Source organism: Littorina saxatilis, linkage group LG3 (genome assembly GCF_037325665.1).
Source record: "Littorina saxatilis isolate snail1 linkage group LG3, US_GU_Lsax_2.0, whole genome shotgun sequence".
Lineage (NCBI taxonomy): Eukaryota > Metazoa > Mollusca > Gastropoda > Littorinimorpha > Littorinidae > Littorina > Littorina saxatilis.
Window position 1 is genome coordinate 62,995,658 of NC_090247.1, and position 14,790 is coordinate 63,010,447.

Consider the following 14,790-nt stretch of genomic DNA (forward strand, 5'->3'; position numbering starts at 1 on the left):
AAAGTCAATGAATGAACTTATTTATTTCAAACGGATATCATGGCTGAGGCATGACTGAATTGAAATCCATTGGTGCGGATAAATACTACTATTTGTACGATGACATTTGTGTGTGTTTCAGGTGAAGACTCAACGTAAACTTCTAACTGCGCTATTCCTTCGTGCGTCAGCCTGACGGTTGGGATCAACTTCTGAAATAAGCAGCACTACAAAATGACGTCACATCATGGATAGCACGTCGTTCGACATGGAAACATTCCCATGAATGTTGTCTTGAAATGGAACGTCAGATCAACTGCCTCCACAAACACGCGGCACTACAATGTGACGTCAAATCATGAATAACACGTCATTCCACATGGAAGCACAGCCATCAATATGTATGATCTAGATTTGAGCATCGGAACAACTACTTAACTACATCAACAGTGTCGCAAAGTGACGTCATAAACCATGGACAACACGTCATACGAAATGGACGGCAACGTGTACGCCAACTGCCAAACCCCTGACGTCATCATCGGCCAGCCAATCACGGCGCAGCCTTCCAACAAGCCTCTCTCTGAGGAACCAATCACATTGAAGGTGGAAAATGACGACAGCGATGAGGAGAAGAAGAAAGCCAGAAGGGGGAGAGGGAGGGTGGACACCACTGACAAGATTTACTCTGTGGACGGGGAACAGACCAACAGGGACTGGGCCACTCGCCTCTTCTTCTCCATCACTGGAAGTCCTCACAAGAGACAGGTTAAAGAAAACTTCAAACAAAGTAGGTTTTGCCCAGAACTCAGAACGTTATTAGAGACGGATAAAGGTTTTATAGGCTTAACGTAATCTTCCAACCTGTCCTTTTAACATGCATAGCGGTAATGGTAAACGTAAGCAAAAGATTTCGTGCGCGCACACATCCTCACTCTCTCTCTCTCTCTCTCTCTCTCTCTCTCTCTCTCTCTCTCTCTCTCTCTCTCTCTCTCTCTCTCTCTCTCTCTCTCTCTCTCTCTCTCTCTCTCTCTCTCTCTCTCTCTCTCTCTTTCTCTCTCTTTCCCTCACGCACATACACACACACACACACACACACACACATACACACATACTCACACATTCACACACACGCACACACCCACACACACACACACACTCACACACACACTCACACATACACACTCATACACACACACTCACACAGTCACACACACAGACACTCTCACACATACACACACACACACACACACACACACACACACACACACACACACACATACACACACACTGTTAGCAGACTATAATTGAACTGCATGGTTTGAATAAGGAAGTTTGCGGTATGAATTGTAATTGTTAGAAGCTTAACTACTAATTCAAGCTTAAAAATAAAAGTGTATTCATCATACAGTTGCAATGATTACCAATTAAGTTCCCTCAAAGTGAGTCTCATGTTACTAAATAATTGGCCTGGTTACAACTATAAAGGTCTGTATGAAATATTTTGATTGCACTGCCTCCCATAATTTACTGGGGTTTTTTTTTTTTTTTTTTTTACAGGAATGTACTCTTTACAGAGTAGATGTACACTGCAGTTTAATTTGTTTAGTTCAAAATTCAGATAACAAGAAGAGAGTTACGAACATCAATGTACATACGATGAACATTATTCAGATGGGGAGTGAAGAACCAATCACCACCGCAAAAAATTACCATTCACTTCGAAGTATTGAACAGCTGCACCGATAACACACAATCAGTATGCAGTGTTTTCTCTTGGGCAGACACATTCCTTTACTGTTGCACTCATTCAGTATTTCAAAAATAATTGCATTTAATTTGTGTGTTATTTCCATTACTCATTATCCACTGCGATTGTGACAAAAATATGTCCAGAGGTATGTGCATTCTTGTATTCCTTTGATCTCCATAACAGTCCCAAACCCTCTGTGCAAAGAAAGGCCCAAACCGTCATGTTTCCGAAATTAGTGTGAAAAGGGTAAAGCGTACCCGAAAATGAGAAGAATGTAGTTGGGCTGTCTGACAAGCGTTAGCTGTAGACATGATGTTTGTATTTGAGTGAGAATTGGAAAGGGGTGCATTTCTTGCGGTTGTCGAATTTGACAAGCACAGCCTACTTCTCAGTAAACTCACGCTGTGCATTGTTTCGTGAGTTAGGCAAATACCGAACGTCACTGACAATACATCCACGCACTTGCAAGCACGCTGGTATGGACACTCGCATGTATGCAAGGATACACATACGCATACACGCATGCACGCACACACACACGCACGCACACAAACATACACGCACTCACACACTCAAACACGCACGCACGCACACACACACACACACACACACACACACACACACCCACACACATACACACACACACGCACACACACACACACGCACGCACACACACACACACACACACACACACACACACACACACACACACACACACACGATACGCACAATCACACACACAATCATACACATTATTTCACAGACATCGGCACTGACAGGCACAGTCAGAGAGAAAGAGAGTGAGAGAGTGAGAGAGAGAGAGAGAGAGAGAGAGAGAGAGAGAGAGAGAGAGAGAGAGAGAGAGAGAGAGAGAGAGAGAGAGAGAGAAAGAAAGAGAGAGAGAGTGAGAGAGGGAGAGAGAGAGAGCGAGAGAGAGATAGAGAGACAGAGAGAGAGAGAGATAGAGAGAGAGAGAGAGAGAGAGACAGAGAGAGAGACAGACAGACAGAGACGCACACAATACACTCGACAGGGGTTGGGTTCCGCATAACTCCCACTTACCGTTGGTGTCTACATTTAAAGCGCTTACTTCCCTTTGTTAAGCAGACCATACCATTTCTACAATGTCAAACTCTGTTTTCAGCGTGTCGAGACTGTGGGTGTGTACCCTGCATGATGTGCAGCATTGCCAAGCGGTTAGGGGACCCCGGCTACCTCCCCTTCGTGCCCTGCACCGGGCCTGCCGTCAGGTTCAAGGTTCGAATCCTGGGAGGTATCTCGGTACGTGTGTACGTGGAGCTTGTGTGGGCAAGTTCAAGGGAAAGTTTAGTTAGTATGTTCGTGTTTGAAGATATACATTGTTTCCCGTGTAAACAATGTTTACACATATGCCCAGGCTTCCACTGGGGATAAGAGTTTCCAGAGTATCCAGTTGGACATTTATCAAAATTCAACAGTCTGCGTGATCCCTGTGTAGGGTGGGAAATGTTTTGCTAAATGTGACCCTCCACCACGGAATAAGTCGCATGTCAACTTTGCATGATTTTCATATTTTTACATTTTCCTAAAGAGTGTTTTATCCAGTGGTAAAAACCGTTTTAGAAAAGAGCGAAAACTGTTTGAGTTATAAGCCTGTGACTAAGGTGACCCTCACACTGTTACCAGACACTCCCCGGACTTATATTAAGCCTTGCGCAGAACCGCGCGAGGTGACATGCGACTCATTTCGTGGTGGAGGGTCACACAATCAGTTCTGCAGATTCACGAGGTGTGGAGGAAAGTATCTTAGCTGTTTGACTTATACACGAACGGTGGCCCAGATTGTAGATATTCGTGCGTCCTTACTACTTTATGATTATTGCCAGAATATGCTACACTTTCTTTTTCGTGTACACCAACAGTCAAACAGACAAACGCATGCACGCACACCGAGTCGAGTAGACAGATGGACACAGACAGGTGTTCCGAGACAAGGACAATCACACACAGGCAGACACTAACGTACAGCCAGACAGAAAGACAGACAGGCAGACAAACACACGCACGAACGTAGGCGCGGAAAGCTTTTTCTTTCAGAATATATTTGTTTGTTTGTTTGTTTGCTTAACGCCCAGCCGACCACAAAGGGCCATATCAGGGCGGTGCTGCTTTGACATTTAACGTGCGCCACACACAAGACAGAAGTCGCAGCACAGGCTTCATGTCTCACCCAGTCACATTATTCTGACATCGGACCAACCAGTCCTTGCTCTAACCCCATAATGCCAGACGCCAGGCGGAGTAGCCACTAGATTGCCAATTTTAAAGTCTTTGGTATGACCCGGCCGGGGTTCGAACCCACGACCTCCCGATCACGGGGCGGACGCCTTACCACTAGGCCAACCGTGCCGGTTTTCAGAATATATACTCATCGAGGTTTGTACAATTTTGTCGTTGCTTTTTTTTCACATATCAACTTCTTCCCATCATCATCTTCAGTAAAGAACTCGCTATTCCTTCTTTTTTTCTTTTTTTTTTAAATGCTTTTCATTATTTGTCATAACAAACTGACTGATATATTGTGATATCACTATACACAGGGTACGATAGGCAACGACTGCCTGGTGACGTCATGCTGCTGGCCATGTGCGGTGTGTCAGATGCACAGAGAGATGGACGACATAGGAATCTGAAACTGTTCCTGAGGACGGACTCTGGATCCGACACTGCTTCTGAGGACGGCCTCGGGATCTGACACTGTTCCTTGCTTACAAATACGCGTCTGCATATGTGACCCTCCACCACGAAATGAGTCGCATGTCACCTTTGTATGATTTTAAAATTTTTACATTTTCCTAGAGAGTTTTTTTATGTTCTATCCAGTGGTGAAAACCGTTTTAGAAAAGAGCAAAAACTGTTTGAGTTATAAGCCTGTGATTAAGGTGACCCTCACACTGTTACCAGACACTCCCCGGACTTAGGCTATATTAAGCCTTGCGCAGAACCGCACGAGGTGACATGCGACTCATTTCGTTGTGGAGGGTCACATATGTGAATTAAGTGTGCTAAGTGCGAGTTGTGCAGAACCAATCTCCTGGCACCCTGAAGTTTATCATGTGATCCAAACCCTGTGACTATCGTGTGGAACATCTGCCACATGAAGTTCATACCTCAATATCACCGTTGGGAGCGTCAGCTCCATTGAAGATGTCAGTGTGTTTGCCCTGCTGAACACCAGTCCGTGATTCTTGGATGAATTTGCGCAGCCAGACACATATCAAAACCTGTGCACTGTATCCGTCATATTCAAAAACTGTGCACTGCATCCGTCATATTCCTGATGTTCGATCAATGTAAAGTCTTCTTTATGGCGCAAGCAATCATGTGCACCAACCCAGATCTGCCCCAACTTGTACGTGTGATAAGAGCCCCCGTTTGCCACATTCCACGACACAAGAGCGACTACTTTTTGCTGAATTTAGTGCGCGGATTGATTTAATTTAGGACAAAAGTCCCACTGTGCACATAAAGCAATCACACTGTTGATTTCTGGTATGTTTCTCGCTGGAAGTGTACTCTTATCACATGTGATAGCCTGAGAAGATCTGTGGTGGTTCATACACTTGATGGCTTTCACAAGAAGGGGTGTACGTCGTACCTTTATAGACCTTGCACTTTTTATAGTGCTTTTGTTTGCGTACAGGCCAACACTATTTACAAAAAACAACGATCATTTTTAATGTATCCCTTATACCTGTTCACTGGTGCTGGACTCTGTATTCGTCCATGTTCTGTCTTCCAAAAGTCACATTAAACTACAATGACTCCAGGTTCAAGTGCTTTCCGCTACACACATTCTAAAGGACTTCCATGACATTGTATATGTGGGAGCGTTGTGATTCCAGACGCACAGCGGTTGTGTCGCTTTGGTGAAGTGTAAAGATATGTAATTATTGTAATTATTAGAAGCTGTCGCTTAGAAGTACCTCCCTTCCGGTGACATCTATGGTGTAAACTACTGCTGTGTCCACGCTAGTACAGGGGTAAGACGACGCTTCCACTTGGACACATACGAACATTCAACAGCCTCGCTGGCTGCTTCCTGTGCAGAACTAGTTTTGTTGTTGTTGTTGTTGTTGTTGTTGTTGTTGTTGTTGTTGTTGTTGTTGTTGTTGTTAAAAAAATTCTCCGAAGCTTAACAAAAGTGTCAGTTACGAATTAATTATGTGACAAATTGCAAAAACAACTATAGCAAAAAATTTACAAAAGCAAAATTTCACATAATCAAATCAAAAGTATATACATGATATTACACTGACAAAAAAACCACAATATTACACGTAATCAAATCAAAAGGATGAACATGATATTAAACTGAAGAAGAAAAAATAAAAATAAAACAAATGACAATGATACCGACAAAGCAGCCTGCAGGCTGTTGATTGTTAGCGTGTGTTCAAGTGGACGTATGCTTTTATCCCAAGTTGGTTTAAACTGGGTTTTTTTTTAATTCAGTTGCATAAATACAAAGCCGTGATTGAATGTTATAATAAAAGGAGCACACCAACATAAACTTATAAATGTGCTCTTAGAAACAAACGAGTAATGTGGCGGACGATATTGTAAGTGCATGATATTTAAACAAATGAAAACAAGAACAGCAACAACGGTAACTATAGCAACAGTGGTACGGAAAACTCACACACGCAACACACACACACACACACACACACACACACACACACACACACACACACACACACACACACACACGCACACACACATAGAGACACACACATAGAAAGCACAGAGGACAATCAGATACAGGGAGATAGAGAGAGAGAGAGAGAGAGAGAGAGAGAGAGAGAGAGAGAGAGAGAGAGAGAGAGAGAGAGAGAGGTTGCATCCACTATAGATCAATTCAATGCTCTAATAACATGACTAAACATATAGTATTAACAAAAACATTTGCTGTCTAATATAAATGTCTGAATCTGATGAAACGGCGCTATGTTTTCAGTCAAGGACTTATCCCAAGTTAAAACCTAGATGGACATGAAGCGGTTTACAAGATGATTCACACAAGAAGTATGGTACCCATAAGTGCCACCAAAGTGAATGTCAATGAACTTCCTGCACACGCCATTAATTTTCTATTCTTAACCAGCAGTCGGTACCCTGGGCAAGGGAGATGACTCCTCAAAAGTGACCTCATATTCCCACTGTTAATTTATGTGAGTGATATACATTCCTGAGACGGTCCTTACAAAAATTGGGACCAGTCAAACACACGGTTACGGAGTTATTGGTGGATTAAAATTATACAAGGACTTATAGAGGGACATCTTCATGGTCAAAGGGAAATAACCATTCTCACTCAGTCACTGCCACCAACTGAGAAGGTTATTTCCCTTTGACGGGGGTGTTTTTCCTAACTCGTAGGAATTTCTTGTTTTTGATTGTTAGCATGCGCGAGTGCTTAACGAGGGCTTAATGTGTGCATATACTCATGACAACCTGTTGTGACGTCATACGCATGACGTTTTTCAAAACTACAGAGTGCTTTCTGGCTGTTGAAAGTCTGACCAATTAAACATAATATCTTTTGTCATCAGTTAAAGCTTACAAAAGGCTCAATCCCAAGGCATTTTGAGGGAACTTGTGTTTTACACGTCACGTGTTTTAGGGGGGTAGGGTGACGTATAAAAGTAACGTCAAAAAAACCACGAGTTCAGTGTACAAACCAAGACATGTCAGTAAAAGCCAGGTTAATTCTCCAAATGTGAATACAGTTTTTGGGCACTTTCAACGGTTAATTTCGGGTCACAGTCTTTTAAATCTCTCCATAACGCTTACCCAAACAAACACACACACACACACACACACACACACACACATACACACACACACATATATATACACACACACACACACACACACACACACACTCGCGCGCGCCCACCCACACTCGCGTGAGTACTATCGCACGCTTCAATTCAATAATTGTACTCTTATCCTAAGTAGATATGGTTTATATCATGACAAATGACATTCTTATCTATAAGAGATTTATTTTTGTAGATATAATTATTATAAATTTAGCTGCCACTGATATTTTGTTTAACTCTACACACTATGACCATTACTGAAGTCTGACGCGGCATTTTTGGTTTGAACGTTTTTACGCGTCTGAGGGGAATAACCAGCATTTATATCCCATGAAATGCCTTTAAATAGCAGGGTGCATTAATACTTTGATAAATTACCATTGACATTTGTTCACCTCGTCATAACGAGTCCTTTTCTCAAACACAAATGCAAAATAGCACTGCTTAGTAATGTTTACGTACCATCCACTGTCACGTACAATCAAAAGTTTAAAAAAAATAAGCTTACTGCCAAATTAAAAAACACTCTTTGTGGATAAATATGCACTCCAAGATATGTTTTTCAAATTTGATATGTTTTCCTAAAATAGTTTTCTCTGGAGCACTACTAATACAACTCTGGCATGCACGTACAGATTCTTACAAAATGGGGGTAAAGTTACAATATACAGGTTATCTCGACTGTTGCAGAGTAAAAACATACCAAATGCATATCGTAATATTCACGGTACATCACACAATGCTCACGTGCTTTATTTGTGAAGCTTGATAGTCTGTGCTCGTAGAAAACACTAAAGTTATATGCGCTATGACCGGAAAACGCAACATTCTGACGCCATCATGGATGACGTAATGCCCCATAAAACGCAAACAAAGTTGAGCTCTACGACTCTTATTACTTTATCGTTATCTTCAAGGTGTGTACTTTCGAAAAATTAATAGTTTTCGTTATTTAATCGAATACAAAACGGTGAAAACTACTTAGATGAACGGCAACCAGGTGGAAAAAAAGACCGCCTGGAGATACCCACAGTTACCCCACATTCCTTCAATTTTCTACAATCGCCACGTTAGAATCAGATTTTAAATGTCAAATTCTGATGCGGCAAAGAAAGGGCTAACTTTGTATCATAAAGCCAAACTGTGCATATTCCGTCGGGGTAACTCCTTAACGGAGCGTCTTTTGGGGGTATACTTGCAGTGCTATATGTCATACACGTAGTAGTTATGCAGTTTTGCAAAAATGTGCAAACGTGTACATAGAAAAGCTGTTTTGCTGCATGTCTGCCCGCGGTTGTCGTAAATGATGTGTTTGAAATTACATAGATAGGAATCTGAGCACAGGTGTTGCAGCTTGTGTAGACCAATTGCTTTTACTAGAAATCACGCATGTCCTGTTTTCACCGATTGGTAATAGGCAGATATGGGTATGAATAAAACAAACACACTCGGTCACTTAATAAAAAAATAAACAATAACCAACATTTAAAAAAAAAAGGCCAACAAACCAGTACAGAAAAAATACCAATTTGAAAAAACAAATTAAGTTAATACATAACTAAATAAATGCATCAAAAACGCAAAGCTCTTTTTTTCTGTACATACATTGCACAGACGAGAGCACGGTTAGATATAAAAGGTGTTTTTTTTGCGCATTTGAGTCAATAAATCAATACACGGACACAAGCGTAGGATGCAGACTGAAAATGTAACAGTGTGTACAGAACCATGCTACCTGTAGTCATAGGGCACCGCGTGGAGAAGAGGCATGAAACATGGTTCGTCGTCAACCCCAGAGAGAACAACAATTAAGCAATTATTTCCTTGTCACGGTGTGTCAACTGATTCCGGCTATATCGTTCGTACACCGGATAATTCTGTTCGTACAGCGTCATTTTCGGCACTTGGTCCAGGAAAAAAGATTGCGGTAAATCGTGAGGGCAGCGCACTTTTGTGATATTGCAAGAATTAGGTAGCACATTGACTGGGCTATGTGTACAGTAAATACCAAGGTGCTAGTCGACTTCTTGATTACATATGCGGGTCAAACGTGGCAGCATGGCATGATTTTCCAACATGTTCTTGTTTTTCGCGCTCTGTAATCAAAACTGACCCCTGATTTGTACATGAGCACCAAAACATTTGCTTATTACGACATTACGCTTAAACAGAAATTTATAAAAAAAACTAATTGCTTTTGTACGATCACTTGTTTTTGAAAACATGCAGATTCCGTTCGTACGCCATGATTCAGTTCGTACAAAATAACTTGTTTCCGTTCGTTCGAAAAGCGTTTCCGTTCAACAATTTGATGAAAGTGGTACGAACGGACACCTGTTTGTGTCAAACCTGTGTGATGCAAATTCAATACATTTTATGGTTCACATAGATCCAATATCACTCGTAGGCAAACTATGTGCTATAGCACGACCGTTGCAGTAGTTTAACGCAGTATTCTATGTGACAGCGGGAGTCTACATCCACTGGATCAGTGCAAGATATTCACTTACACAAATGTCATCATAGTAAATGATTACTGATCATCTCCTCACAGTTTTAGCTGCAACACACATATACACACACAGACACACAGATACACAGACACACAGACACACAGATACACAGACACACAGACACACACAGACACACACACACACACACACACACACACACACACACACACACACACACACACACACACACCAAGTTGGTCTGTCGAAAGTGTCTGTCGAAGTCCCACCGGGATGTGCATCACAATAAATTCCTGTCTCTCCCTATTCTGTGAAACAAGTGACTGAAGGCACATCAGATTGCTTAATGTCGACACGTCAGCGTGTTTTCGACACCCCCCTCGCTAGTGATAGGCCCCTCGAATGTGTGTCAGAGTACATGCAAGGGTATTCACTCTATCACAGCATGTGCAAACCCGACAGAGTTATAATCATAATTCGTCATTCGTAGAGTAAAGCTAAGGTCTCTGTGTGACCGGACAAGCACAGAGCAAGAACACTTTTCCCTAAACGTGAATAAATAAACAAATAAATAAATACATTAATAAACAATTAAATAACAAGGCTGAGTAAAAGAGTAAAATAAATAAATACATATATAAATAAATGCAACATCAAATCCGCTCAAGAGGAAAAAATGCTCGTGTTGGTTTGGAAACATGATGATGATGATGATGATGATGATGATGATGATGATGATGATGATGATGATGATGATGATGATGATGATGATGATGATGCATTCTGATAATCATCGGTCCACGGCTATCGCCAGTTTCTCTCTGACAGCATGCTGAATTATTGCGCGAATCTATCAAAACAAGAATACAGAGATGAGAGTTATCTCCCATATGTTTTTCGCGAGCACTGATCTAAATTTGAGATCAGTGTTCGCGAGACGAAAATGATTGCAGATTGGCCGACTTCGACAGTGATCTCCGTTCTGTTCTTCAAAGTTATGATAGTGGGGCTCCTATGTTGCAGAATCACTCAACAATTAATCACATCTTGTGACAAACATCATACTTCGTGATATTGTTCCTTATGATGTTTTAAATGATTTCAGATACAGAGCCACTTCAGAAATTGATTTTTGTGTTTATAATAATGAATAAAAGGCTGCACCTACAGCAGACGATTTTCATACCAAAAGCCATCAGCAGTAAATATTTCCAACTCAGCAAATGTAAACTTCAATTATTAACAATGCACCAGAAGTTGTCTGGTGATAATATATACATGAAATAAATATTTTCATGGGTACTTTTGTGTTCTGTCATTTAGTTTTATATTCTTTTTAGAAAAGTATATATCCGCAGCTAGAAAATTCAAGATGGCGGCCTCCGTACCAATGCGTGTTTTGATTGAGCGAAAACAACGTTTGTGAGGGTAAGTTTTTAAGATTACCCTTTCATTCACCAATTTCACGTCATTATAATCTTTATTTGTCCCCTCGGATCTGTTTTTGATCGGCTGAAGCGCTGAAATGCTGCACACTTTCAAATCTTGCTGAAACTGGATTGTGATAGATCTAGATCTATCTGTTGATTGAATGAAAGGAAACCATGCTCGCCACCCACATGATTTTGGACAAGTTAAAAGAACTTTGAATAAAAGGCAAGGAGACAGAGATTGTTCAAGGCATGATAATTAGTCCTGCCTATTATAAAGGACTTGACTTCCATAAGTTTCTAAAAAAACTGAGGGGGGAGGGGGAGTGACTTAGCGGAGTGAGTAGGCCACAGTGACATGTACTAACTAGTAGGAGGGCCAGCTTGGGGGAAAAAACCATTCCCCAGGTCTCTACGGTCTTGTGATCCATTCCCCATGTCTCTACGGTCTTGTGATCAAACTTTCAAAGATGATAGCTAAAAGACAAGAGTATGCAATAAACTTATGTGCTAATGAAATGAGTGGTTTTGAAAAAAGTGGTACCTCTCTCTCAGTCTCAACACTGTTACGATTTTGGTGTGTTACTTTTTTCTCAACCTTTTGCTTAATTTAGGTTGACCGTGCATTGATGTGCATTTTATTTTAACAGAATATACAACTGAGGGTTACACCACATGCGGGTTCCTGAGAACAAGAGTGCTGCGTGAATACATTATGAGCAATTCTGCCGGTGCCACACAAACGAGCTGATTTCACCATTACTATCAAGGTTGGTACCTAATACCTCCAGAGTAGCTGAACAGTTTGCATCTTTTTTTTGATAATTAACAAGTATGCACACATATACGTAAGCTACCTCTGTGAAGTTGGTGGGTTTACCATACCCTCACAAGGGTCAACATTCTGTAAGCGACTGTTAGAATTCTAATGAATGTAGCGGCCAGCAAGATTTAAGAATCAGTTGGGTAACTGGAAACAGTTTTTTTGTATTGACCTTAAATAGTAAGAATTATACAAATAGTTAAAATACAATTTTTGCATTTTATCTTTTGTGTGAAGACTTTGGCTAACTCTCTGAGATAGTAAACATTATTCAAATAAAATTGTCACTTTTCAGCTTTTCTATGAAGGGTACCCCAGGTGGATTTCCTACACCATGGATTTGGAGGAGGCCAGACATCTAAGACAGTCTGCTTCTCATCCCAGCTGATTTCAGTTTTCTGGTTATGAAGTGTGCATCGCTATGGAAAAGGATTCAGCCATTTTTTGCTCACCACATTGCCAAAGCCATTGGCCCCGAGAAGTCACCCTGCCTGCCCATGTTTCACAGTTTTACAGACTGTGATACTGTGTTGTTCTTCGGTGGTATTGGGGGCTTGACAAGTATGGCATGCATTAGTAGACATCACACAATCTTTCCTCGGGTTGTCTGCTCTTCTTTGCGAGCTAAGTACTACTGACAGGTCAAGAGCATTTTGTGGTACTTCTGCAGGACAAAACCAAACTTCCTGGGTGTGAACAGTGCTAGAAGGTACCTCTTCAGTCAAAAGCGCTGCCAAATTCCCCAAAACACCCTTACAAGTAACGTGCTGTTGCAGGACATGAGTTTGAGAAGAGCAATCTACCAATTAGACTACGTCAGTAAATATACAATCAGGCAAACAACCCAACACCAATTGTGGGGCTGGCAGTCCAAGGCTGGAAAGTGGGAGTTATTTTGGACGAGCCTTCAAGAGGTATCCAGCATGTGCCGAGAACGCATGAAGTGTGGAAGTGCTGTTCAACAAAACGCTGCAAATGCTGCAAAGAAGAACTGAAGAGCTCTGCTCTCTGCAGCTGTGCTTGCATGCCTGTGAAAATCAGCAAATTAAACTGTGTAAAAATATTATTGCACCCATTTTCGTACCCCAACTCAAACATTCATTCCCTTATCATTTTATTCAAACTTTTTATGCCAGTAAAGGCTCTCACAAATGGCACATCTTTCAGATAAAAGAAGATTTAGTTACAGGGGTCACATGACCGCCGCCAAATAAGGGTACCCTTAACGTGGCAAAGGGGATGTGATCACAACTTTAGGTACCCATTAAAAAGTCCCAAAAAATTCATGAGGCACAACATCTATCCAGAACAGGATGAATACCTTTTAGTGTTATGTCATTATTATACCTTTCATTTTTATCAATTTGATTTTTGGGGTACCCTTATTTAGGGGGCGGTCACATAACCCATGTAAAGTCAATCTTTTATATTAAAAGAGTTCCAGATAGCCACGTTGTGTGCCCTTAATAGCATAGACAAATGGAATAAAATGGCACAGGAATAAATGTTTTCGTTTTGGTACGAACATTTGTGCGATAGTTTTTTGTTGGCACAGGTTAGGTAAGCCAACGATTCTTCAACCCTGCCACCCACGCCGTCCAACCAATCGCTGCACCATTGATCATGTATACATGTATTGTTATGTTTTAACAATTGTTTCTGTTAGTTTCTATTGCAAGAGAATGACTTGTAGCATCAAATACGCCTGAATACCTTTTTCACAGGCGGCCATTTTGATTTTTTTTAAAAACTACTGATTTTTAAATTTTTCTCGGTTCCTCTGTGTCAGGTTTTGTTAAGCACATAAAACCATACATTTATACCAAATTTGGTGTTTGTCACATGAAATGAAATATGCCTAACATACCCAACCATTTTTACTGGCGGCCATTTTGAATTTTGTTAAAAAAACAACCGATTTTTTAATTTTTCGCGGTGGCTCTGTATCAGGTTTTGTTAAGCACATAAAACTGTACATGTATGCCAAATTTGGTGTTTGTCACAAGAAATGATTGATTTTGCAACATAGGAGCCCCACTATGATAAAGACATCGTTCTAAGGTCAAAACAAGTCGAAATTGACTGTTATGCCGGGGTGGAAGTAGAGATAAGCGCCTACTTCCCAAGAAATGCTCCATATGGCTTCGTGTCTCCAAACACCTCTGACAGTCAAATCCAGCTCCTGGCCTTCACGTGGCGGGCCCTGTCTTCGACTAACAGGAGAAGGGATGCAGGCGGGTCCCTGGCGCCTTAAAACCAGCTGCTTCGGACAGATGGGGCTCGTCAACCTTGGATGGTCGCTCATCTAGGAGAAGGACAACTCCGATTTCAAAACCCGCACTGCCTTGTGTGCGCCTTGGGAAAGGCAAAGGCTACGAGAAGGAAAACTTCGACAACAAACCCGGGTAGAGTGGACTCGACAGCCCAGCAAGGCAGCTACTCTTGGGGAGGAGGCAACCCTGAGTAA

General features: G+C 41.5%; 1 protein-coding gene across 1 annotated transcript in view; it reads left to right on the forward strand.

The window, feature by feature from the left end:
- The window catches only part of LOC138962900 (uncharacterized), a 30,862-nt gene extending 24,995 nt beyond the window's left edge, over positions 1–5,867 (forward strand). The window contains exons 2-4 of the mRNA XM_070334861.1: positions 122–769; positions 2,877–3,013; positions 4,312–5,867. Coding sequence (XP_070190962.1) covers positions 454–769; positions 2,877–3,013; positions 4,312–4,404 — 546 coding nt within the window. The 5' untranslated portion in view covers positions 122–453 and the 3' untranslated portion in view covers positions 4,405–5,867. The remainder of the gene's footprint in view (positions 1–121; positions 770–2,876; positions 3,014–4,311) is intronic.
- The last annotated feature ends 8,923 nt before the right edge of the window (positions 5,868–14,790 follow it).